This window comes from Rhamphochromis sp. 'chilingali' (assembly GCF_963969265.1).
Source record: "Rhamphochromis sp. 'chilingali' genome assembly, chromosome: 20".
NCBI classification, from domain to species: domain Eukaryota; kingdom Metazoa; phylum Chordata; class Actinopteri; order Cichliformes; family Cichlidae; genus Rhamphochromis; species Rhamphochromis sp. 'chilingali'.
The window spans coordinates 22,291,913-22,319,843 of record NC_137947.1 but is presented as its reverse complement, the minus strand read 5'-3'; the positions used below and the strand labels follow the sequence as shown (position 1 = coordinate 22,319,843).

The window sequence follows — 27,931 nt, the reverse complement described above, 5'->3', positions numbered from 1 at the left end:
TTGAACCTAAACCACAATCTGTGTTTAAACCTAAGATTTTGGTCTGAATCTTAACCATACAAACATGAATCGTGTCTCTTAAGTGAATGCCACCATCTTCCCCTTCCTAGGGTGGACTACACTACAATTTGTAATCATGAACCTCATCATAAACTCTCCTCAGACTGTGTGGCAGATGTTTTTGTGCATACAAACAAACAAACAAACAAACAAAAAAGAAAACATTTTTCTTCATGAAAACAAATTAACAGACACATTTCTCGACTACTCCACGGACTCTTCGAAAACACCAATCTATTGCCCAAGAACAAACTGTACTGCAGCATTGCTGCCTCAGTCATGAAACAGCATTAATGCCATATAAAAGAAAACAAAACTGCCAGCATTAGGCCGATAAAGGATTAAAAGAAATATTTACAAACAAGGCATAGTATATTTTTGTTCAATGTTTTAAGGGTACATGCATGCATGATTTTTAAGTCAAAAAAAAAAAATTAAAAAATCTAAAAGCGTGATCACACTTTTTTGAAACTGACATGGAATGTGTGTCCTGTTGGTTTCTAAGGTAAGGTCAAGTCTCTTCATATTAAATTACCTATAAAAATATATATATAAATAAAAAGGTGAGGGTATTGTGTTGAGAAAGCTGCAGCAGCGGTCAACGTTTAGCTGCACCGATAGAACGAGAAAGGAAAAGGGTGGGGGGTGACAAGAGCGAGGAAAGGATGGGGAAACAAAGGCAGCAGTCAAGCACCGAGATGATCACAGGAAGAGCTGCTGATCCATCTCTGGAAAGTTCTGCCTTGGTTTCAGAACCCCGTGTGTGTGTACTAGAAAGAAACACACTGGAACACCTGTGACTCAGGAATTTTCTAAAAGCCTCAGACTCTGCTGCAGTCTAGAACATAGAATATGTGCTAGAACTGCGACAAAGCCGTTTCTATCGCTCTGTATAGAACTTCATCAAATAGAAACAAAGGCAGCCTGCTTCTAAACCCTCCAGGAGTTCTGTGTGTGTAAGTTCTGAACATTCTAGGCTGTGAGCAACAAGCTACAACCACCAGCAAGCAGCTCGCTTCTCGAGACTTCTAAGAGAGGAACTCTTTGTCCAGCTCAAAGACAGAGGGCCGTGCAGGAGAGCTTTGAATGCGGCAGAGCGGCACGGTGCAGTCTCGTTTCTGGCCCTCGGTGTCCATGTCCAGCAGGGAGCAGCCCATCCCTACCTCTGAGGACAGCATCACGTTTAGGTTCTGCGCCGTCTTTTCTCCGGAATAGTGACCCAGGGAGTAGCTTTTGTTGCGTCCTCGCAGCAGAGCCCAGGTGTGGGGTTTGGCCCTGAGTGACACTGGCCGCGGTCTTGTGAAGGCCTCTCCACCAGAGGGCTTCTCTGGCCCTCCATCCTTCTCTTGTTTCTCCTGCTTCTTTTGTGTGACTGGAGGAGGCAGAGCGGGCAGGCCATTGGCTGTGAACAAACGGAGATACATTTTTGGAGTGGGAATCCTTTTTAAACCTGTATATACAAGTTTTCTCACTTTTTGTTAGTTACTCACTGTTGTGGTTGGTGGTGTATTTCTTTCTGCGTAGACGTGCTGCTGGGTTGTGGTTGGTCTGCTCTGGCGGCTGGCTTTGGGTTTGCACCGCTGTCTGCGTTTTAGCTGCAGTCTTGTTACTCTGGCCTTCTGGAACTGCTGCTGGGCTGCATCTGGATGGCTCTGTGTGATGATTGACAGCCACATGCTCAGCCTTCACAGGGTTAGACTCCGACATCTCCGCTTCAGACTGTAAGAGACACTTGGTGGAGTTGTACTCCATGATGGCTGACATGGAAATAAGATTGACAGGTTGGGGGGAGTTGTGGTTTGACGTTCCCTCGTCTTTACGGGAGCGACCACTTGGTGGTGAGGTGCTGCGGCGGAAACGGGTTGCGCGTTGAAACAGGCCCTCTTTCTTTTTCTTCTCTTTCTCCTCTTTCGGGGGCTCGCAGTCTTCGCCAGCAGCTGAGTTTTTCAGGGCTTCCCTGATGTCATAACCGAGCACAACCGAAGCCAGCAGCGAACCGCAGCCATACAGCACAGCGTCGGTCTTGCGGCGACCCGATGTCCTTTTCAGGCTGTTGGTGGGTGTAAGCTGTGGGGTAGTTGAGGTGGATGAAGTGGATGTGGTGGTATATGGGTCGTCTGGAGTCTCTGGTTGGCCGCTCTGACCTGCTAATCCCACTCCAGCATCTCCTGTCCCGCAGTTTCCACCAGGGCAAATCTGAGTCTGCTGCTCGTCCCTCCACAGAGGTAGATCGATGTACACCTGGTTGGGGAACTTGAGCTGCTTTGGTTTGGAGCTGCTGTCAGAACATTCCTGGGAGAAAGTCTCATCTTTACTGTTCCCTGCTAAAAACACAGAAGTGGAAATATCAATAAATACCTGCTCCTTATAAATCCAAGCACCATTTAAACAAATTTAATGTCACCACAGTTTTAGCTCACCTTGTTCGGCAAACAGGGCAGCAAGAGGGACAGACTTCTGGGACTTCACCAGGCTGGTGGACCACGGGTTACTGCCATCTGACAGAGGACGCACTCTATAAAAAGAATTATTAGTGAGGTACACTGCAGAATTAGTTACATATATAAAGACTGAAGATGCTCTTTCATGCACCACGCTGACCACAAGGTCGAGCAAAATTAGTGCTGCATAGGCTGTTCCATATCATTACTATGTCATCTTTTGAGGCGACAGTGTCTTCGTGTGTGCTATTTGCATCGGCTTCCTGTCATTCTACTTTTCTATTTGTGACACATATGTGTGTCACACTGTGCCCATGCGATCCAACCATTATTGGACGGATGAGTTTCAGAGTGCAGCACAGTGCATGAAACTTTCCATCCTCTTACTATAATGATCGTAGCATATGATCATTTGTCTGTATATACTTCATCGCCTCTTTAACAGGTTGGCCAATCTGAGCGAAACTTTGCACAAACATTATCACACGTACAGAGATTACTAACATCTAAATATTTTTATAAAAGGATTGATTATAAATTACAATTGTTTAGATTTTTGTATATATTATGCTCACTTCACCATAGGGCTGCTCAATTAATCGAATTTTAAACCTCTTAAATTTCTCCAAGTAGAAATATATGTAAACAAAACAAAAGCGATTTTCAATTTTTTTTGTAGTTTATTGCACTTTTTTGCAATTTATGTAATTACTATGGACTTAATGCATACATATTATTAAAATATGGGCTATAACAGTTGTATTGATGTATAGCAACTTGAAATGCTCCCACAAATGGCACTACAGCATGTAAAAAATAAATATAAGCTCTGGTGGACTTGGTTCTATAGTAGGTCTTAAAGGGTTAAATAAATATCGTCAAATAATCGTGATCTCAATTTCAGTGAAAATAATCGTGATTATCATTTTTGCCATAATCGAGCAGCCCTACTTCACCATCCCTGTGCGAATGCAATGTTACATTTTCTGACAGAACGTTTTTTGTTTTTTTTTTTTTTAATCGTATGAGACTTTGAGATGTTTGACCATCTGCAGTCCTTTAGAGAAGCATACAAATGATGACTTCTTTAGTTTTTTTTGGACTCTGTAAATGTAGCATGAATCAGATACACAAAGAAGAGTCAAAAACTATTTCATCACTTTGAAAATTTGACTTAGACAAGCTTGTTTTTAAGTCTTCAACTACACAGTGCGAGTAAAACGTGACTGTCCTGCTTTTTTTCCTGTGTGTAAACACACTTCACCTCTGAGCGGCAGCAGGCCTCTCTTTGCTCTGTACTGAACTGGGTCCCCAGGTTCTTCCTTTCTTCTTGATTCCCTTTTTCACGTCATCAAACTCCTCTGGCCTGAAGGGGGAGCTGCGGCCCCACGTACGGTTGCTCTCATCTTGAGTAACTGTAAATGCAGCAATTGTTAAGTTTTACAAATAAACAAACCAATCAATCAACTCCTGCAAGCTGCTGTTGACCAAAAGACAGTCCTCACACGAAATATGGACTAGACATGTTAGTAGGATTATTAAATGTTTTCTGCCATCTGTACAATCCTGGTATTAATCAATCCATAGAAGCATTATGAAGTACAGTGGTCCCTCGTTTATCGCGGGGGTTACGTTCCAAAAATAAACTGCGATAGTTGAAATCCACGAAGTAGCCAACTTTATTTTTACAATTATTATAGATGTTTTAAGGCTGTAAAACCCCTCGCTACACACCTTATACACTTTTCTCAGACAGATATGAACATTTTCACACTTTTCTCTCTTGTTTAAATACTCTCAAAGTTCAAACCTTTGTAGAAAAATAAGTCCAGTATTATAGAATGACACCAAAGGCTCCCGCGGTTGCCTTTGATGGTGCAAAATGTTTTGTTGACATTGTTGTGTTTGTTGGGGGGGAAACTTACAGACATACAGTACAGCACTTCAGAGTCACACTGCTAGCGATCGAAGATTTATGTAAATTTGACAAGCTGAACGCATTCTGTACTGTAGAGGAGACACCGCACGAGATTGATTGACAATGGTCTACAGCCAATCAGGACGCAGAACACAAAGCGTTGTAAGAAAAAAAACAAAACCATGCAAAATTGCACCAAAAAAAAAAAAAAAAAAAAAAAAAAAAAATCAGGAAAAGAGCGAGGCTGCGAAAGGTGAACCGCGTTATAGCGAGGGACCGCTGTACTTACGGTAAAAAACATTGGGTAAACACCAAACCCCTGGAGTACTGTTGTTCAAAAGTTATACACTAGATGGCTTTCGAGTCTTTTAATTTAATGTCTGATTCAGGAAGATTCAGAGTGAATATCATAATCGTGACAGTGATAATCATAGAACAATTCAAAAAGAAAAACAACAGCAACCAATAGCAGTGTTGTTTTAAGATCCTCTTACTGGTATTGGTTAGTTGTCATGAACTTCAGCAAAAGCAGCATCCACCAATTATGTCACAGCATCAGACAAGAGCCAAAGAAAGCTGCCACCAAATTCATTTGTAGAATTCAAAGACAAAAAAAAAGAAAAAAGAAACAGCTCCGTGGCCCATGTCTGCAGCATGAACTGTGTAGCTAATTTATTTGATTTTAAGGTTGATGAAAACATTTTTACAAGTAGAAAACACCAAAGTCTTGTTATGATCCACACATCAGATAAATGCTGTCAATCTGCAAGAGAAAAATCACTGACTGGAAACTTTAACCACTTTCAACACTTAAAGTTAGCCACACGTAACACACAGCACTCAGTGCTACTGGCAACGCCTCACGCTGCATGAGCGAAGCCAGTCTCCTTGCCTTTCCTCCTGAACCCAGAGTAGGCTGACACCTCGCTGGTCAAATCAACATCCTGTTGGTAAACATACAAACTGTCCCTCGGCCTGTGGGATGTCACTGAGGAGGGAAATGCACATGTTACAGCCTGAGCACTGTGAAACAGAGCATTTAATGCTACAAAACAGAAGGTGGAGCACTTCAGCCAGTGCTGCCATAAATAAGTCTAAATGTTTATCTGTTGGAATAAACATTTACACTTATATGTATGAATGAAATTTATGGCTGGTGCAAATAAAACTGACTTTAAAATGTGCAAGAAATAGGTGTCCATGTCAACAGGGCTGTTATTCAATTTCTATGTATCATATGGCTATGCATAAAGATTTAATAAAATGCTGAAGTAAATCAGTGTACACAACTGCAAATACATGATTCCTCATAAAGTGTACAATCCTGTGTGCACTAAATACAGGCTTCTAAAACACACCACCTCCTTGGATAGCACAGACCTGTCTAATCTTGTAGCTCAAAGCATCAATTAAGACTAAGTTTAAACACATGGATCTGTATACAAATGTACGTCTTTTTTCTAGTACTCTGATTTTTCAGTGCCTCCTATGTTACAGAGAAGACCCCTATCTGTATTATCACCTACCATAAATGCACAAGAGGAATTTGTCCCAGTTATTGCAGGGGCGTTGGTGTGTGACTAACATCTTTTTAAAACTGTTCAAACAACTGCCTCTGCCTCTGGAGCTTTTGTTCACATGGCTCTAGTCATTGTGCATGATACTGTTCCCATGTTCCCAGTTCCTGTGAAATTCTCAGAGCTGATGTGATTTCTTTGGTTCTTTTACATTTGAGCAGGCTGGACTCAAGGTAGGACAGTAAGCACGACTAAGAAAACCTGAGGGACTCTTTAATATGCAAAAACACAAACTGAACTTACGCTGAATGGCTCGTAGACGAGGGATAAGTGTGGGACTGCTGGGAGGAGAGGAGCTGGTACTGTGAAGGCTCCGCCTTTTGTCCATGGAGGGCGAAGCCTGCACGGTGATCTTATGCTGGAAGTCTGCAATATGCCGGACAAGTAAAACAGTTATTATAATCCCAGAGGAGTTACTGTTTGAGTGATTACAGTTTGATATGTATAGTTAGATTTTCCAACACAGTTCAAATGTTGCAAACACAACAACATCAGAGTGATTATTTAATCTGGACGTGTTAGTTTGCTTATTTTTTCTGAATAGTGTAGGCTAAAAGCTTGGAAAATACAATATGGTTTAACTTTTTTATTTTGCTACAGATGTATGGGAATGATGTGGCAAATACACCATTCTCATACAAGAACTATATACAGGGAAAACATGATTTGTCAAGCTCTGGAGTTGTTTTTGACAGGAGATTCCAAGAAATTCAAATAGCAAATTAGCTTCAAAGCTTTGACAGGCAGTGGGCAGGGCAAATCTCACTCTGTTTGTACCACTGAGTGATGGCACAAAGGGACAGAGAGGATCCATTCAGAGCGAGAACTCCAGTTTTAAAGCACTGCAATCCAATTTTTTTTAAGTGCTATTACGGGGAAAAAAAGGAAGGCTCATTTGTATCGTGAGGTTTGGATGTGGGAATATTTTAGCTTAGTTCAGTCTGCAAGCTCACCTGAGGGTAGGCTGATGCGGTTCCCATCCTTCAGTTTAAGGCGGGAACGTTTAAATTTGCCTTTTCTCTTCTTCACGTTGGGCTTGTCTTTGTTGAGCTGGAAAATGAGGATGTTGAGCTCTCTCTCCAGCACGTTGATCTCGCGCTCTGCCAGCTGCTGCTCCCGACGCTTCAGCAACTCCTCCTGAGACTTCTGCTGCAGGGCGGCTCGCGTCAGCTCCTCTTCTCTGGAACGTAGCTCCTGGAAGAAGCAGGTATTAAGAGGTAAGTGCATTTATAGAACTGGCTGAAAGATTTCAGATGGTGACACCTCCTAAGGCGTGAACTCTTCCACGGCATGCATTTTTAATTTGTCTTTGATATTTGGGCTGATTGGGACCTGATGAATGTAAAAACAAAGAATTATTTTATTTTTTTAACCTAATTTTTGTTTCTAAGAAAAATGAGAGCCACATATGAGGATATTCGTTTAAAATTTCGATAGAACAGTAGCAGTATAATGTCCTCGTGAGTGGATATCAGGCCCTTGTAGAGCCAAATTGAGTATTTTGGTCTAAATAACCCAAAATGTGATGTCCTCACACGTGGACGCCAGGTCCTAGGAGGTTAAGGCACCTTCTATAGACCTCAATAGCTGCTCTAACAATAGTGAGCTAAGTTGGCATTGTTTGCCAACACTGTATGAGCTAAAACATGAGCAAGCACAATTTCAAGTGCAGAGCTAGTCAAGTCTACAGTAAGCAGTTTACAGTAAGTAAATTATATAAACTACTTTTTTAGTGAACAGTCAACATTTAAAGGATAACACTAGGATGAATAAAAGTGCCTTAGAGATCCAGAAAGGATGTATGTCATCCTCGCTAGATCAATATTTAGAACTACTCTTAAGTTGTGCCTCTGTGTCACATTTGTTCCGTGTGTGGTTTTAGACATGTTTTTTGAGCACTGAAATCTTTAAAATAGGCAGGAGTAGGTAGCCTTCTTTTTGAGGCAGTGTTATGCTCTCCCACCACTGCTCACTCATTCTTCACTCCCTCCATTTTCTCTTGAATCGCTCTCAGTTGAGTAATAATAATCCTTACTGGATGACTTCCATAAAGCAGCTTTACAGTCAAACCACTTCAGCCACCCACCTAGACACAGATTACGGTGAGATTTTTTACAGGAAATCTGTTTAAATGAAGGGACTAATTCCCTAATCTTGTAAAATTTATGATGGGAAAGCTCAAAGCTAAATTAGCCTTATTCTTTGAGCTTTGCATAGTGGTTGAATTTAATATAGCATGGTGAAGCAACAGAAATTACCAGCTGTGCAGATAAACGTTTAATTTGGGGATTGTAAGATTTAAAAAACGTAAACCTCATGCTCAAACGGTGGATTAGCAGAACTGGAAAAACTAGAACAAAGCAGACAGCATAAATCCACAATACAAAAATAGGCACAAATTAAAACTCAATAAAAACACCACCTGTGCACTTTTGTATTTTGTGTAAAACTCCGTTCACCATTCATTAACTCAGCTCTGTGTGCTGATCCTGCTGTTTCTCTAAACACTAATTAACTCCTCTCTCCCCACTTTAAGCCAGAAACAGCAGACTTATACAGGAAGCAGATTAAGGTTTTAACAAGGGGAAGTCCACTAAAGCACTTCGGCATTAATGACTTGATTGTTAAACGTGCGATTTAGCCTTATCCACTGAAAGTAACCAATTAAACATTTTTATCCCATGAAACCAGTCCAGGGCGATACATCGGGGTTAGACGTAATGATAGATTAGCCTGCGTGTATCATTACTAAAACTCAAAGAGTGAAGCAAGATGAAAAACTGGTCTTTTTTCATACTTGGCGTCAGGGTCCAACTTCCCACACTGTGCGACACAGACGAGAGGATGCTGGAAATTAAGTTTACTTTCATGTGTTTAACCAGCTGCTAGGATAGTTCCGTGTTCAGTGGCTTCAACATATTGATGTTAGTGTATGAAAGAATCTCCTCCTTCTGCTCTACCTTCTCTTTGGTCCTGAGCTCATCAAACATCTCCTGGATCTCCACACGCCAGTCGTCCTGCATGCTGTGGAAGGAGTCCTGAGGCATGGTGGCCATCACCGCCTCTTCGATGGCTGAAAGCTGCTCCAGGATGCAGGAGAATGAGGGACGCACATGGGGGTCCTGGTCCCAGCAATCTGGACAAATACAATGCAGTGAAAAGATGGACTCATAACCACTGTGACCAGGGCATCTACATCATACTGTATTTGTGGGCCTAGTGAACTGCTCTGACAGAAAAAAAAGGAGTCAGCTGGATCAGCAGAAATTCACAAAGTTGGGAAAAACCAGCAAACTTGCCATTAGCCATTTTAAGAGTACATTTACTATTACCATGCACGCATTTTCCACTAGAAATATGTATGCATGTACAAATCTACACATAAAATTAAATTAAACTTAAAGTCTAATATTTGGTGCCATATGGCCTATTTGTGGAACAGGTGGCGTCGCTTCTTGTGCCTCTCTTGTAATAAGATGCCAGTCTCACATACATTTTCTGTGGATAAACAAAGCTTCAGCTCAGCTTCAGCTCCACTGATATTTGCTCATACTTACCTTCCATGAGCTTAGCGAAGGGTTCGGGGCAAGTGGAAGGGATTGGTAGGGTTAACTTATTAACTGCCACGCCGTAAGCAACAGCAAGGCCGTCTATTCCACGGTACGGCACCTCCCCTGTTAACAGCTCCCACAGCAAGACACCATAGCTGAAAAGAAAAAAAAAAAAAAACCCCAAAGTAAACTAATGATAAATAAATTTAAAGAACAATGACAGACAAATGAAAAAAAGGTAAGTATTTAAATCTAATGTCAAGGCCTCATGTGTCATTATCATCCATTATACCTCCAGACGTCACTGCCTTTGGAGAAGAGAGATGACTTAATGACCTCTGGTGCCATCCAGGAGTAGGTGCCTGCTGCTGACATTTTTGTGGTTTTGTGCCATTCCCTGGCTAAGCCAAAATCTGTGATCTTCAAGGTCTTTCTCCCAATGTCATCATTCTCAATTTTTTCAAGTAATAAAACTGAAAAGGAAAAATAATTTACTTTAGGTAGATCGATGCACAAAAACCATAGGATAAAAAAAATGCTCGAGAAAAAAAAAAAAAAAAGCAGTGTAACTGAGATAAAAGGAAAAAGGAAAAGACGGGACTGGGATGAAAGTGACAGATGTGAAGGGGATGGAGAATAAAGGTGAAATGTAAGAAAGGGGGATATACAAAGAGTGAGCGACAGAGAAAAGGGCGACCGTCCAGGTGAGGAGATGATAGCAGATATTTAAAAAGGGCCAACAGCAGTATGCTGGTCATTCATTACTGTAGAAACAGAAGGCTGACAGTGCCACAAAGCACCTGTCCTCGGGTCCTAAAACTGCTCAACACATTAAAGAGAGCAAGAACCCCTCAAACCTGCTGGTAACACTACACCAGGTCTGAGAGCGCTGCCACAGTGAAGTCACAAACTAAAATGTGTGAAGTCAAAACCCTTAGTGTTCATCATGATCTGGATAAAATAAATAAATTCACAAGTTGAAGACGTACACAAACACACATACAGTTTACACACACTGAACGTGTTGTGTGTGCATCAGGAATAAAGTACTGGGCAAATGGACTAAAAACACGGCCTAAATATTCTTGAAAGCAGCAGGTTTTTCCATAGCCTGTCCGCCTCCTCTGGTTGCTTAGCTGTCAAATTGCATGCACTTCATGATATCAGTTACCTGTGGTTCACTAAGAAAGTGGGTGTAAAATGAAGGGCTGCAGTATTCATAGACTATAATTTGCTAATAGTTACCACCAAAGGGAGATTGGTTTGATTTGCATTTGCATTAAATTGTTACCAAAGATAGGGCTTTGCCCATCTTACAAGAAATCACATCCAGATATAGATCTGGATTTAGGATTTTTTTTGCAATCTGGGGCACAACTGGATATTCTTAATCACATCTTTACAAATACCTACAGAAAATACTTAAAATTGCAGCCTCATCTTCAAATGTCTTGTTTACTAAAACTTAATAGACACTCAGGGTGAAATAACATGATGAAAAGCATATGAATAAATAAACCAGAATAATAAACAAACCGTAAATAACAACTAAATGAAAAAGGGAGCACAGAGCTTATGAAAACAACTTTGGGTCTCTGGTGTTTAGTCCATTTAAATCACTTTAAAACTACACAATCAGGGATGCAGGGGTGAACACTGTAATTTTGCTTGGGTGCGAACAAAAACAACTGCCCTGAGACCCTTTGGAGGAGGTGGTCTTGGTCCACTTCCAAACTCCAGAGCTGTTTGTTTATGGTGTAAACATAATACGAACCAACTACTTGGTGTATGCTGCAAATTTGAGCGAAATGCTTTTCCATAGTCAAGTAAGTTTTGCAGTTTGGATTGTGGCAGGGTACCACAGATGTTCAGTGTACACAAATTGTCAGTACAGGCTAGCAACTAGCCCTTAAATGTAATGTAAATCCCTTGTTTCCCTTGTTCCAACATGCCAGAACACAGCACCTTTAGTTACTTTTGTTGCTCCCACCCAGACACATTTGCCTAATCGGTAGACAAAAAGTTCTCACATGGTTTCTAGTGACACATTGCAAGAATGTGTTTTTTTTCTGTGTGTAAAAGGAACAACTATAAGTTTCAGCTATCAGGCTCATCAACTGATATGGACTGAAGTAAATGACATATAGATGTGAAAATGCACTTGTACACGGTATTTTTCAAAACAAGAATATTCTGCTTTTGTTTTTTAATCCTTTCCCTCACAAGCACCGTTTTAATGAACACCATCGTCCATGTGAAAACGTAAAAACCATTGTTGCTTTGAGCATGTCAAAGCAATGTAACCCTAACCATACAAAAATGTCAGAAGCCTATAAACAATAACACGTAGTCCAGTCTGATGTTAACAATGGAGATAAAGACACACACCTCTGATGTTGCAACACATAATCTCTGTAATCCCTGTCCAAACATGAATGCACATGCAGTTTTTGAAAATGATCACATTGAGAGTACTTTTTCAAAGCTTGATTTTTAGCATAAAGCTGTTTACATGTGGACAAAATGCAACGGTGCACGTAAAAAGCTTTGTTTTCCAAAACAAATGTGTATGTGCAGACCAAACCAGCATTTGGGCTTTCTCAACCTGTGCCACATTTCTTCTAATGTTAAATGTTTTATTTCAACAAGAATAAAACTAATATTATACCTCTGATAACATGAAGCCTCTTTTTCCATGAACTGGTGTAGCCAAAATGAAGTCTTTGATCCTTTGATTCTCTTTGTATCATGTACAAAATGTTTTTTTGCCAAGATCTCCTCACATTAAAAGCTGCTCAATTTCATTATTTACACTACAGGTCAATTTGAACATGTCCTATCAGCTGTGTTGATTCTACAGAACAAACAAAAGGCTAGCAATAACTCGAGAGTCTAAATGCCCCTTTGGTTGGTTTGACAGAGGCAATCAGTGTTGAGAGTTTATTGTTAAGAAAAACAGCCTGATATCTCCGTGGATGGATGGAACGTTGCTGCCACTTACACTCTGTGGGAATATTTTCCAAGGGAGAAACAACGTCATGATAAAGATAGATAGTGGAAGTGTTCAAGGTAATAAGGCATTTGTGTGCCTTGACGGACTGTAACTAAATGTAAACTTAAAAACGTTATTTAGTCTAAAGACTCTTTGTTAACAGCATTTTTTTTGTAAACCAAGGCTTTGTAATGTTTGTCGGCACTCAGTTGCACCATTGTGCTGTTATCACTCGATGACCTTGGACTTACTCCCACACGACTACACAACCAAGACTTGCCAATAAACACACACACACACTCGCTTTCACACCTTAGTGAGGACATCAAATTGACATAATGCTTAACTTTATCCTAACCTTAACCACTAGGAATCAGTGCATACTCCTAACCCTAACCCTAAACCTAACCACAACCTAATTGTAACCTTAACTCTAAAACCAAATTCTTAGCCTCAAAAATGCCTTCAAATTCGTGAGGACCAGCATTTAGTCCCCACAACTGACTGCTGGTCCCTGCAAGTACAGTGGGCTTCTAATGTTTGGTCCTCATAAAGATGTTTAAACAAGTCAACACAAACACACATGCACACAAACCTATACATAAATCCTTTCTGCATGCCTATATTACACTACTAATCAAATTTTATTAAAATCTCAGGCTCAAGTAATACAAGTAGCACAGTTAACTGATAAAGTACACAGATATTCAGTTTGACACAGTAAATGTGTCAAACTTGGACCAGATTTGCTGAAAGATGTAGGAGCAGTGGAAAGGACTAGATGGAGAACAGATAATAGAAACAAGTTTAGAGACCTCGGGAAAACTCAAGTGACCATACAATTTTAGTTGGTAAAAGATACAATGTCCTTTTTTATAGCTCTACAGCTCTCTTTTTGTAAACACTTAGACTATTTCCTTTTTCTCTGAGTGATATTTTAAAATATTCATATGTAAAATAAGTGAATAAACAAACCCCCAAAAAATTCAGATTAAGCATTTTTATGCAGAGGAGTACATTACAGAACACATTTAGATAATATGTAACACATTTTCTTTGTTATATAATAATAACAAATATTTAAAGGGGAACAAATACAAGTCGTTTAAAATGAATTGCTCATTGGTTTCTATTTTAGAAAATGCAATTTTATTGCTTTAAGCTGTAATGAAAAAGTATTCTTTACTCTGTCTTCTTGGAAGGCTTTATACGTTTTTGTACATCTGTTTCTGTGTGTTAAAATGTGCGAGTGAGTGAGTTTGTGTCTGTAAGTCTTTAAAGAAGAATGTGGTGGCTGCAATGAAGAGAAGCGAGCATATCAGAAGTATCTGAAGTTTGGCTGGCGATGCAAAATTTTTGTGATGCATTAAAACAAGCTGTTATGATGATATATAAGAGTCTCTGCAGATCGTTCCTAATTGCAGAGCTGGCAGCTGCTGATTGGTTCCATGATCAAGAATTGCTAAGCCTTGTATATAGTGTGTAGATACTTTTCACTTGTAAATAGGCACTGAGGTAGAGGGGTGAACTGCCTTATTATTTTCTGTACTTTTTTCTCATTTATTCAAAGGGTCTACCTTACAATATAAAGTGCCTTGAGGTGACTGTTGCTGTAAATAAAATAAAATTGAATTGAATTAGGGAGTTGGGGGTAGCACTTATCTTTTGTTTGATATTTGTTTCACCCAGGGTTTAGGTAGCACCTCCCTTTTTGGAATAACTTGTTTTGTTTGTTATTTCAGCCTTTGTTCACCCCGGAGTTTAAGCGTTCAGTTTGGTAACACCTTAACTTGTAAATTGGCTTCTAGGTATGGCTTTGGGGACCAGGGTCACAGGGTCACCTTCCTTTTAACCCTTTTGTTGCACTCCTGTACCCCTAGACCGGGACGTAACAGTAGATGTTAATTAATATTAACAATAATTCAATATCCAACCTCAAATCCCTCAGGTCAGAGGGTCAGAGTTTTACTGGCCCATGCACGTTGTTATTAGCTTGTGAAAAAAATTTTTTTATATATATTTTTAAATGTTAATGCAATTTCATTGACACAGTAATATATTATTTCACTTTGAATCTGAAAAATGTTATGAAAACCTTGAAATAAATATGGTCTAGTACACACTTCTCTTTAGACTCACCCCTGTTTGCTTCCATGTAAAAGAGGACAGCTGCCGTTAGCTTTCAGCAAGCAGTATAATTTAAACATGGAATCAGACTAAGTGAACAGTCAATCTGCATATTTTAATAAAACTTCTAGAGGCTTACTTCAGACTTTTCACTGTTTCACATAAAACAAATGGTGGTGATCAGAGCAGCTACAGAGTTTGTTGATCAGGTGCTTTGATAAAGACCTCCCACTTGCTTATTCCCAGTAAAGGTTTTAATGGCAATCACAGGAACAGCAATGCTGTTTTGGAAACTAGAAACATGTTTTCTTTCAATAAACCTGAGCTCAGCATCTCGAGAACAGCTCCGCCTCTTTGCTCTTCGTGGTGTGTAAACAAACAGCTTCACGTTAACTGTGCCAGCGTCATCATCCTGCTCCCGTTTCCATGGTGACAATGGCCCGTTACAAAGCCGTGCCTGTTATTACCACAGTTGTGCTTAAAAGGAAACCTAAACAAACTGGTAAATATGTTACATTCGTATTTTTTGTGGAAACAATATTTTCAATATTTATACTACTGAAAAACCTGAAAATCGCAACAAATTAGATGTCATATTAAAGAATGTTTACCAACAAATAAAAATAAAATCAAAGCATATAAAAAGAAAAAGCTGTTTCCAAGGTCACGAATGATCCCAGACATAAATAAATAAATAAATAAATAAATAAATAAATAGTATGAACAAAGTCACATATACAAATAAGGTCATTCTGGGGTTAACCAACTGTACACTTGGTTAAAAATAAATAAATAAATGAAGCATAATTTCCTTATTATGGTCTGTTCACACCAAACATGAAGCTAAGGTACACTTAACAATGCTTGCGTTTATGCATGCACGATGGCAATCGATACAATAAGACATTTTAAAAACTTAAGATGAAGGTGTGATTAATTTTTTCCAAAACTTTCCTTTTTTTCTTTTTTTAAATCTCTGTATAAAAGATAAGTTCAACCAGACAGCTCCACCTGCCCTCAAATGATGTCAATAGGCTTAACCTCCACTTCTGATTATTGCTGGCATCAGCAGCAATCCAATCTATGGGAAAATGCCAGGGTTTTTGTGATGTAGAATGAAGCGAATTTTTCATCCCAGTTTAAATATTTTAACTTACATAATCAAAAACTTGCCTCTATTCACATTACCTGGGTGAAATTTGCATCAGTCCACCTAACTGGATGCACGCTGCATGAAAATGCACTGTTAAAAAAAAAAAAGAAAAAAAGAAAAAAAAGAAAGAACTTGGATTGAACTATAAATGAATTTCTTTTGTTGCCCTTCATGTAGTACAAACTGGATTGGTCAGCCATCAAAGTCTTTTGTGGAACACCTTCAACATAAACAAACAAAGAAAATAAGGTCCAGCATGTCACATGTCTGCTTCGACTATGCACTGTCATTTGAGAGTCTTTTAGGAGTGAAACCTTTGAAGAATAGCCAAATAGTATCTTTGCTTCAAATGGCCATGCATAGTTTGCAGCTCTAGTTTCAAATCTTGGTTTTAGAGTTGCTATTCCCCTAACAGTTTACACAAACACTTAAAGTAAGACTCAGGGGAAAGAAATCAATTCACTGTTTAACTTAAGGAACAAATGGGCCAATTCCTACTTGTAGAATACTTCCTATCAAAAACAAATGGTTAGGATCTATTTTCTTTAAATTCATTGAAGGAAGTTACAGAGATATGGTTAAAATATTTTTGGCATGCACAAGTATTTTCAGCCAGCATAAATGATTTTGCAGCAATTTAACTGTAACGAGACTCATTGGGTTCCCACTAATAGTGTATTGGTACCATTACTAGCCTGAGGCACAGAGGGGATCCTCTACCCAGGCTACAACAATGGGAATTCCATTACAAACGGGTTTCACAACACCAATGATACTACTACTACTTCCTGTTGTCAACTCCTCTCTGAGTGATTCCATAGATTCCTCCCAGCAGACTCTGTAGGTTTATAATGACTTATGGTGGGTTAGTTACACAGCCTGGGAAAGCAGTGGCTTTGGGATAAAACCTTCTACTCTGATTGGACTATAGAATATCATGCCAAATACTTTCTTTGTAGCTCCATGATCCTTCAGTGTCAGCCCTCTAGAAATATCTGATAAAAGACCTAACTCCTGTCTACATGACTCCATGCTGACGTTATGGTAAAACCCCCCAGCCAGTCAGCCTATTAGCAGCTCAGCTACTATCAGAAACACAAATTGTAGCTAACCTGGTGTAATTTATGCACCCATCATAGTGGGTGATTATGTATTCATTTTAGTCAGGCCTTGTGTGTATGAATTGTTCAGACTTGGAACTAATAAATGTTTACCAACTGCTTTTACTAAAAGGGAGAAAGATCTGAAAATCATAGCCTGTATGTAGATGTACAGACTATAAAAATTACTTAAACTGCTCATTACACTGAAAGAATACAAGCCATTTCATTAGCAAAATAAACATGCTAGTTATAGTTTGTTTTATTAACCTTGTGCTTATGTGACATTTTAGTACCAGTTTTACATCAGGTCTGAGGAGGCACATGTTACAGTGCACAGATGTAAAGCACTACTATAAGTGAACCATTATTCTAATGTATACTTCTAACCAAGCATAAAGTGGAATCAATAAAAATGAAGACAAATTTATAGAATTTTGGCTACACATTTGAACAAAAGGTTTGAATATAACAGCCCTGGAAAGCATGGGACCAGAATAACTGTGTTGGTGCTTTGCAGAGCTACATGTTGTAGCTGTTAAACAACAACTGCTCTGTGGGCTATCCTTAATTGTGTTGGTGCTGTTCTAGGTTCTTTAGCTTAGCCCCTTTCCTGGAAACCACAGAACCAATAATAAATAAGAAGCTACTTTGTAGTGAAGGGAAATTATGATCTACACCAGGAGGGTCCTACTCCAGGCCTCAGGGGCCGGTGTCCTGCAAGTTTTAGATGTGTCCTTGATCCAACACAACTGATTTAATTGCCTAAATTACCTCCTCAACATGTCTTGAAGTTCTCCAGAGGCCTGGTAATTACTAATCATTTGATTAAGGTGACCCAGGGTGATATCGAAACCTGCAGGACACCAGCCCTTGAGGCCTGGAGTTTGACACCCCTGATCTACACAAATGCAATACTGCGAATTCAACTTCAGGAAACCTTCTATTACAATTTTCCTATTATTTTGTTTCATTTCAACTTTTTTGAAGAACTTGAGTAAAGTTCGTGAAGAACTGGCAGTATACACAATATTTTATCTCAATTTATTAATCATTACCATGTTAAAGTAGCACACATTTGCAGGCACTCTGTTAACTCAAACTTCTTTATAGGAAATTTTTAAAGCTCTACTAATGTTCAACATACGTTATGTAAACCTTAGCTGCTTTACTTAAGGAGTGATTAAAAACTGATGCTCGCATGTCCTTATGAAGCAAAGGTATATTTTCATATAAACATATTTTGGGGCATCTCTTTATTACTGAAGCAAAATAATATGTGGGACATGCATTAGTCTGCAAACATGTATGTGAAAAGTGAAATGTGTCTTTAAACTAATTATTGAAGCAAGCTGTATATTTGTGCACTTTGTGACACCCGATTAGACTACAGCTATACTTGCCTTCTTCTGTTCTGTAATAGGATTGTGCTGAACATGTTGCTAACTTTCAGGTGTTAGACGGGTAAAGCATGTGTGACAGCTGTCAAAGTTTCATGTGGAATTCCTTCAAAAACAAACGTAAAAAAACTGCACCAGCTAGTATGACTCAAGTCTGAAACAACTACACATTGTCACTTGAGAGAGGTTCTTGTTTGGGATTCTCTTCCAAGAAAGTCGTATAGAATTTTCGCTTGAAATGCCCATCCCTGTATTGGTCTACATTCTTTCACTTCGTACTGGAAGCGAGAAATACACTACCCTGAACAGCAGTAAAACTACTGTGTTTGGGCCACACAGTGTGCCTTATGGTATGTGGATAGTACTAACTTATCCTGTGAAGTCATGAGATGACACTTTATTTGTTAGTAAAATTAGTAATGGTGAGATAAATGGGTAAGGACAAGCCTACATGACTTTGTATGACTAATGGCTCACCTGCAACACATATCACCAATCTTTGATTGAAGTCCACCTCTTATGATCTCTTCACCATATTCTAAAGTAAAAATATATAACAATATTTCAAGAAAATCTGCTCTACTTTTTGAAAACATTGAAATTATTATTGCAGATGATGTGGTATAGCACAGCCCTACTAAAAACACTGCATTGGTTTGAGACTTTGATGCTAAATTTATTTTTAAACAACGTTGAGGACATGCAATTCAAAGGAATAAAAAGCTACTCGAGTAGATTTCTTGTAAGGATCCCACTTAAAGTCAAACCCCAGGCCAAACCAGCCTTTTACTTGAAACATATTTTTGGATGCAAGTGTAATGTTAATACATGTAAAGCCCTTACATCTGCTCTAATACAAAAAAAATAAAAAATAAAAAAAAATTGGTCAATTTAGTACCTACAGACCAACTAAGGTCTGTAGGTACTAGCAGTAATGGAAACCAAATTATTAAACTGCATTGTTCACAGTTCACAGGTCAGTTCAGTGGAAACGCTAAACTGCACATGCTCAAAGACATAGATGCCAGGAGAAATAGAAGGCTTTACAAGCATACTAGGGTGATTTCTTTAAACAAAATATCCTAACTTGTTCTGTTCACTTGTCTGTTTTATTACAGAAATATAAACAGCACTAAAAATGTATCATTTGAATTTTCTGATTTAAATCAAGCCTGTAAACATCGCTTAATGAAAATGTAGAAAGGTAGACCTATTTAACAGGGGGTGTGCACTTTTCAAATATTATTACCTCTTTCCCCAAAGGTAACAAAGTATTGGAGAAATCTGGAAATGCTGCTGTGTGTAATCTGTAATCATATCATCATTACAGTTGGGTGTAACACGCAACTGGCCACAGTGTAATAAAAACAATTGATTAGATACTGTCCTTTTTATTTCCCTGAACAACAATTGGCAGTGTATACAATTTTATAATATGAACCTGTTATCAGCATTGCAAGGGTCCTGTAATAGTTTGTAGTCTGTGCTAAAGACGTCTTTTTCAAAGGTTATATTTCAGAATGTATGTTTGCTTCGTCTGTGGCTTTTTTTCTCACTCTTTTGAAAAGAAAATGTTTTGAAACAGACAACACCTCAGCGCAACTGGAGATGAATATGCCTCCAAGGCAGACCCCACCCTCAGTCCAGCCCCCCATTTAATTTCCCTTCCCAACAGTGGATCTTGAGGCAGACCCATCTTTCATACTGGAACAGTGGGAAGATCAGAAGCAGAGCTCCTATGTTCAAAGCAGATCCCACGCTTCTTCTCATTGCTTTCTCCCCCTCAAGGTAAAAAAAACAAAACTGTACACTTTTCGGACCTCTAATGAACTGAAAAACCCCTAAAACACTTGCAATGGCAACAAATTTGTTATACATGAAAATAAACGGTTTTGGGAGATGGTGCAGCTTAGTGCTTAGTGTTTTTAATGCATTTAAGGTAATATTTCTATGGCATTTATCTGAATAATGAGACTTAGTGTCATCCATGGCTATAAAAAGTCCTATATATGAACACATAGTAAAGTAGAAAAGCACTCTTTAACTTCCAGAAAAAAAATACAATCAAAACCTAGATTTAAAAAAAAAAAACACTACAAAAAGCCGTAGTTGCATGATCATTCTAAAGTTAACTCATGTTATTCAGTAACATATTACTATTTAGAGGTGCTATTAAACAGAAATCATATACCGATGCGCCAGTAAAAATATTTACAGAGTTTAAAGCGTGGTCTCCTAACTTGATGTGGCAGTATTTTCGTAACCGTGCCAACTGACTAAGCATGAGCGCAAGGGAGTTTCCTGTAGTAAGCAGAAACAAGGCTGCTAAATATTCAGTGACTGGTCTGTCTATACTGGTGGAAAGGAGAGTGCCCCCAGGCATTCTGGTCGATGGGAAAAGGATCAGGGCTAATGGCTGGTTAAATCCATCTATCATGGTCACATCTCCCTGGGCCAGTTGCTCTTTGTCTATCCTCTTCCTCTCCTCCTTTGGGTCTGTAAAAGCTTGAATTAACCTTTAAATAGGCCAATTTAAACATATCAAATGTTTGAAGTATGCAGCTAGTTTTTTTTTTTGTCTACACTAGCATCTATCAATGTGCTAGTGAGCTACAGAGGCAAATGGAGGGGATTGGTTGATTTGGAAGGCAGCTCTTCTCAGCTGTGGGCCCTTTTCCTTTTCACCCGGCCCTGCAACAATAGGTGCAGTCAGGGAGAGGTCATAAAAAACACAGTGAAAGCATCTCAACTCCTCCTCTCTCCCCTCTGCCCATTCTCTTGTCAGAGAAAATACAGGCAGTAACTGTCTGTGTGTCACCAGGGGTAATTGTGGGAAGCCAGAGAAAAGTTGCCCTGCAACACATAGTCAAGCTTTGGTAACTTTTCGCTTATATTCTTCTTATTCAATTGTAGACTAAGATAACACAAAATACAGTGAAGAAAAAAAAAAGATTATCTCCAGGGACACTGTTTCTGAGCTACTTCAAGCCTGTTTTTGCTTTGCATTGTGACCTAGTAAAGAAAAACAGAGTTTAAAGAAGTTTTGTCTAAAAAGTTGTTCCTACAGAAGTAAGATGATTTCGAGGGATGATAGCAAAGGCTATTCAAAGTTAACAAAGCTAACAGTGCACCAAGCCGGTAAGCCATTCCTCTTAGTCTCGGTACAAAATATTTGATAGGTGAATCACTGCTTTCTACTTCAGTAATTTCTTCCAAATCTATTTTTAGCTCCAGCAAAAACACATTCATGGCAGATACATTTATTATTCACAATATGATTACAGGGCCTATTTACTGCCTTTCTTAAGCCTGGAAAACTTGCATTTTCTACTTGAATCCATGTATGTTGAGGCATTTTCCAGCCAGTTATAACCTGGCTGAGAAGCCCATAATTTATGTGTGCAACATACAGCACTGGACATAACAGGGTCACTTGTTATGCACAAGGCTAAGCACTGAGATCTGGTGGCTGTCACAATATTATCCTTCAGTGGTGTTGGCTATTCTAAATTTTTCACTGCCTGCTACATCTGTGCCACTTTCAGTGTACAGGTCTGAAAGGAAATCCCTCCAGCGCTTCTGTGGCATCTGTCAGGTCTTCACTAATCTACAGAAGATGAGTGTGTGGAGAAACAAGGAGAGGGAGGGGAACACAGAGACAGTGTGTTGAAGTCTAACAAAAGGCAGAGACTGATGGGAGGATGCAGTTGCACACGCTCCAAATGAACTCTATCAGTTTCAATGGCATTCAAGCATGCATTCCTGGCATAGTACTGCTTGCACCAAAATATGTGTGAAACTCCAATGATTATGCGTGCTGGCTCAGGGCCAGGTTTCAGTGTGACTTCCTGCTCATATTTGCTGCTTTATGGAATCCACCTGCTCAAACTTTAGGAAAATTATGCAAGTCATAGTGGACTAGAACACAAAAAGGGAGGACCTGGATGAATCTAATGAATAATACTAAACAAAGTAAGCACAATAAGGGTGAAAACGGCAAAATATTCCAACCAAAATTAGCCATAAACTTATCCTCATAAAACTTTGGCATTCTTGACCAGAATTGAATAGATATATGCTAAACCATCAGAGGCCCTGTTTTAGCCAGGAAAAGTCCCTGTCTGTTTAGTGGACATACAGTACAAATTACATTTAGAAACCCTAAACATGCAAGTTGCATGCCCAACACAGAGCTACTCTGGAAAATTTCCAGTGCACATAACAAGCCGCAGGGTTGTTTCATAGTAAACTCCATAAATGTCACCACAACAAACCCCATTTTCTTTTTTTGTGGATGAAAAGGCAACTATGGTACACACAGATGTGAGCATGGACAAAGCTAAAGAAGAACTCTCTGCTTAAATTATAACGCTAATGTTTTAAAGATTAAAAAAAAACCACAAAAACAAATGTTGGCTCAAATGCAGCCACAAAAAATAAGAAGTGGCAAGTGGATGGAGGAGGATGGAGCAAGGAGGAAAATAACGAAGTAACAAGGGAAACCCCCTTAGTTTGTGGCAATAAAAGAGTACCGCTGCTCTCTGGGAGATTAAATATGAACGGAACAAAACAAAACGAGGGCTTTGAGACCCTCCGAGTCCTAGCCATTCTTCTGGCCACAGTAGCCTAGCAACCGCTGCTTGACCAGTCCATTGTGTAAACGTATGTTAAGCTTTTATCCTCATTAGCAACATTCCTCCCTGCAGGCTGGGATTTTACAGATTAGGTTGAAAAACACAAAGGAGATTGGGCAAATCTTGCTGACTTCCAACATATTACTTTACAGGCTAATCATTGATCAAATAGCTGTATGTTTGCCTGTGTGGAGCATGTGTACACTCCAAGTTGATAAATGACAGACAGAGAGTTGAGTAAAGCTGGAAAAGTTTAGTGTATACTTGTACAAGTCCTGGTTTAAACTGAGAGAAGACAATGAAACAGTCTGACAGAACAAAATGTCTCAAAATCAACAACTCAAAACACAACAGAATTAAAAATGACAAAAACTGCACAACAGGTATCAAATGCCATTAATGTGGATCAGTACAAATGTTTAGATGCTTTTCTGATTGACCTAAGCACACATAATGCCAAAGCAAACAGACAACTGGGAACATTAGCAGATGCAACAACTTTCCTAAGCTGGATCTCCCCCTCTTTTTTTGTAACTGGGAAAACAACCCAACACGCCCCAGGGTGCCATTTTTCTATTTGTGTTTAGGAGAGAGTCTTTTGTGAACTTGCTACCCTAGTTCTAAACAAACACATACAGTGCCATCCATTCTCAGTTTATTTAGAGTACACTTTATATTGACTTCAGATTTTCAGACTTCTGAAAAATCGACTATTGGCATAATTTTCTGTCCTCTTTCTGTAGGCATTGCTTATTATTGTGCTTTTCATTCAGCTATATGATAGAGATCTGAGTTCAGAATTTCATTATACCTCAACTTTGCAGAAACACACTAATCAAAGTCTCCTAATTTTAGTTTAAACGGTCCTCCTTTAATAAAAGCCTATGCTATATCTAGGTCACAGTGAAGTGGCAGCACAAACATAAAGAGTTGCGTTAGCAGCACTGTGCCTGTTTGGAGGAGTCTGTTTGTGTATGTTCACCAAACATCCGATTAGCTCAAACAGTCTAAACAGCAGTTAAATCCTTTCTCTCCATCTGCCCTATAATTAACACAAAGCTTCATCCTAAATAAGACTGCTTGAAGGGTGGGGCTCTTCTACACTGTTCATAACATTTAATCAAGTGTGTCACATGCACAAAAACACATCAACATGAAACGCATTTCAAAATAATGTGATGATTATGTTTTACTGATGGCTACAAAAGCTAGTAACTTAATTCTTTTTACAGCTATAGTCCAAATTATTATTAATAAGTTAACAGTATCCATAGGCAACATTGATTATCAATAGAAACACCCAAAACAGCATGAACTGAAATTGCATATATTGAAAATATGTATTTGTAGGGAAGCGCTCTTACACATTGGTATGTTATTATTGTAGCATTTCACAGCTTATGTGCTTTTATCCATCGTCTTTCCGCTTGCCCTTATCAGAGCAGGGAGAGGGGGGGGCATCGCAGCTACCATAGGCCAGGAGGCGGGGTACGGGCAATACAGAATCACAAGTTAATTTAAGTTAACATGTCTTTGGACTGGACTGTTAGAGGAAGCCAGAGCTGTGCTTTTATGACTTTTTAAAAGTTTTTTTTGTTTTTTTTAATTGCCATAGCAAAAAAAATGCCTCAGTTAGAGCACTTTAGTACAAATTTTCTTACTTTTGTCACTTCCCTTTACATTTGCCATAGTCTTAGCCTTTACGGCATGCCACCGCAACATACCACATTGCTCAAGCATTTCTGTGACTAGGAGACTCTCCATGCCTGTGACCAATGAAGTAGATCACAAGATTGTGTGGTTGTCACATCAGCGGAGAGGAGTGTGACGTTTATCACATCTTTAGTGGTATCTGCTAACTTCGAACCACAGAGAGACCCAAATCAGCACATTTTATATTAAGTAGTTTATCATAAAGCTGTTAAAAATTAATAATACCAATAACTGAAAAAATTTGGAAACAGAAGCAATAACAACATATACATGCATACATGGGACTTTGTGCATCACAGTTCTTTTTAAAATCCAATCACAAATCCTGACCTATGATTACAGAGGGCCTGGTATGTATACATTTCACAGGTTTCGCCCCTGTGTTCACACACTGCTTCCCAGAGCTGGAGATAAGGGATCAGTGCACTGGAGCGGTTCCCCACATGGCCCAGGGTTGATAAGCGTCTCCGGTCACAAAAGTGTTTGGAGTCAAATTACACACATAAACACACCTGAGTTGAAGTGAGCAGCCTGTGTCAGTGGGTATGCGAGTCAGAACCTTTTTCTCATCAAGACCTGTCCATTCATTATTCAGTCCTGGGAAAGTTCTCTGGCCTGTTGTCAATTATCAGTCCATGGTGGAACCGGCACAGTTGGCCCAATACACTGTACCAAGTGCAGCTAAATGAACTGTTATTTTTTAAAGGCTCAAAAGTGAGACCTACTCAAGAATTTTTTTCCTAAACCAAATGTTTATAGCAGTTGTAGTTCTGTTGAAAATCCATTACATAAAGGTTATATTTCTTAAAAAGCCTAAACCAAACTTCCATATGATTTCTTTTTCCACCTATGAACTTTGCTACTGCCAGGTGGTGATGAAGGACATGGCCCGATAGTGTTGACAGATTGTGTCTACCTAATATGTTTGTTAAATCTCCGAATTTATTTGAACAGCATTTCACCTGCTGGTGGAGAGGGGTCTGGAAAGCAAGTGTGTGTGTGTGTGTGTGTGTGTGTGTGTGTGTGTGTGTGTTAGTCAAAGGATAAGGAATGAGTCAAGAGGGAGCAGCCCAGCTGAGCAAACTGACTTCATTTCACATCCTCTTAATAGCATCCCCCACCACTTCATAAACCACAAACTTCTTAAACTGTAAGACGTCATGAGTACAGAGCAGTACTATGGCAGCTGTGGGAAATAGGCAACCTCATATTGCAGTCACAATGCTGTGCTTCCAAATAACTAATAAACATACAGTGAACCTTTCCAAATGTGTCATGTGACTAAGGAAATGGTAAACTATCATTATTTGTGTGACAGGTTGGTACATGTGGAGTTGCAAAACAGCACTGACACATATTCTGGGATGATGGAAACATGAAACAAGTGATTTAAAAGAGTTAGTTAACACCTAAAGAGTGACAGAGCAGAATGAAACCAAAGCATAACTAACATAACATAAATGACTAAAAGATGAAGTGCAAAATATCCTTCTGCAAGTTATGTTACCTCAATTTATCTGTCTTAATCACAAACACACACACACATCGATCTTTGCTTACTGTTGCTAGACTTCAGGTCACGATGGATAATGGGTACCACGGCCTCCTCGTGTAGATAGTGCATCCCGCGTGCAATCTGCACAGCCCAGTTGACCAGGATGTGTGGAGGGATTCGCCTTCCGGTCAGCGCCCGGTTCAGTGTCCCGCCTCGGGCATACTCCATGACCAGGCACAGGTTAGGCTCCTCCAAACACACCCCTTCCAGTTTAATAATATTGGGGTGCTGAAGCATCGAGAAAAGTTTAGCTTCTTGTTTAACACTGGCGGCGGTTGCCGTTATGTCTTCATCTGGGTCCTGCCGAGCCGCCTTCACAGCGACCTCCTGATCTTTCCATGTGCCCCGGTAAACCTTACCAAATCCACCCACGCCTATGATCTCCTCTAATACCAGTTCACTAAAAGGGATCTGGACGGGCGAGCTCGGGACTCGCTCTGGTACCCCCGTCGACACACTTGTAGCTGGGAGACGGTATATAGCGGGCTGATAGGTGACATAATTGGAAGGGAAAATCCCTACCCTGTGGTTGATTTTCCCCGTCCACCATCCCTCGTCCCCGGAGATCGCAGCGTCCTTGGACAGGACTTCTACTACATCACCTCGCCTGAGGCTGAGTTCGTCCTCGCCGCTCGCCTCGTAGTCATAAGCAGCTGTCCACAGGGATCGAGTTGGGCACAGCGGGGCAGAGTGAGCCCAAGCCCGAACTGAGGGGGACTCTGCCCAAGCATGTTCCCCGGTCCCACCGCCGCCCGGCCGCCCTTCACCGTTTGGGAAAGCGGCCTGCGAGACATCCATTTCTCGGTGGCCGTAGCGACACCATAGGGTGCAGCGCTTTTTGGACAAAATGAAAACTTTAAAAAGGTAACTTGTAACTTTTTGAAATCCTCATGCTGTCACATATAAGACACTATCCGATGAAAACAGAGGAGGGGGTATCCTTGTGCACTCCACGCCGTGGTAAAACTGTGTCCAAAGTCCCGTGGGAGAGCGCGTCTGTATCCACGTCGCCACTCCGGTACAAGTGTGAGGGTCAATAACTAGCTAGCGAGGTTGCCGGCTAAGTTAGCCGAAATACGGGTTAGCTAACGACGCTTTTTAAAGCTCCTGGTTAATGCCAGTAAAGCGAAAAATAACAATTAACTGCCAAGCTAAATTAATTTAAAGCTATCACAAAACACTGTCTGGTTCTGCTGAATGCTAACGTGAAAAGGCTAAAGTTAGCTCTCAAGTTACCAAGTTTTCGCAGGTGCCTCAAGAGGTGCACCTGCAGCGTCCATTCCGACCAAATACGGAGAGGCTCCGCGGAGTAGCTTTCACTGTGAGAGTCTCTAGTAAATCTCATATAGTCACCGAATAGTGAAACGGACGGTTCGTGCGCTCCTTTGTGGACTTTTAACTGGAATTTCAACTGCATTCCAGACTTCTGGCTTAGCTGATTAGCTTAGCATAGGTCAGCCTGTTGGAAAAGTTGCTCCTCTCCACTTTGAGATCGGTTAATTCCAAAGTTTATTTCTCTTTCGGTGATGTGCGGGGAAAAAACAGCCAACGGATAAGTACTCGGGAACCACAGTATATATCCTGTACTTCCACACAAACAATACAGGGTATAAAATATGAAATTGAAAAAGATCCGTCAACTTTAATCAAAACAAGATCCCGCTAACGTTCTCGCCAGACGGAGTCGGACCCAGCAGTGGCTGGACACAA

At 39.9% G+C, this 27,931-nt stretch overlaps 1 protein-coding gene across 2 annotated transcripts; it reads right to left on the bottom strand.

The window, feature by feature from the left end:
- Positions 1 to 190: 190 nt before the first annotated feature.
- map3k21 (mitogen-activated protein kinase kinase kinase 21) lies at positions 191 to 27,931 on the bottom strand. Of its 2 annotated transcripts, none has more exons than XM_080868105.1 (10): positions 26,227 to 27,931; positions 9,840 to 10,020; positions 9,554 to 9,702; positions 8,957 to 9,132; positions 6,950 to 7,190; positions 6,240 to 6,362; positions 3,766 to 3,916; positions 2,481 to 2,575; positions 1,551 to 2,384; positions 191 to 1,462 (listed from the first exon to the last, which is right to left on the bottom strand). In XM_080868105.1, the coding sequence occupies exons 1-10, from the start codon at positions 27,017 to 27,019 to the stop codon at positions 1,089 to 1,091; spliced, it is 3,117 nt and encodes a 1,038-aa protein (XP_080724231.1). In that variant the 5' UTR covers positions 27,020 to 27,931; the 3' UTR covers positions 191 to 1,088. The 2 variants fall into 2 exon arrangements, with proteins under 2 accessions (XP_080724231.1, XP_080724232.1); XM_080868106.1 differs by having other exon boundaries at positions 1,551 to 2,381.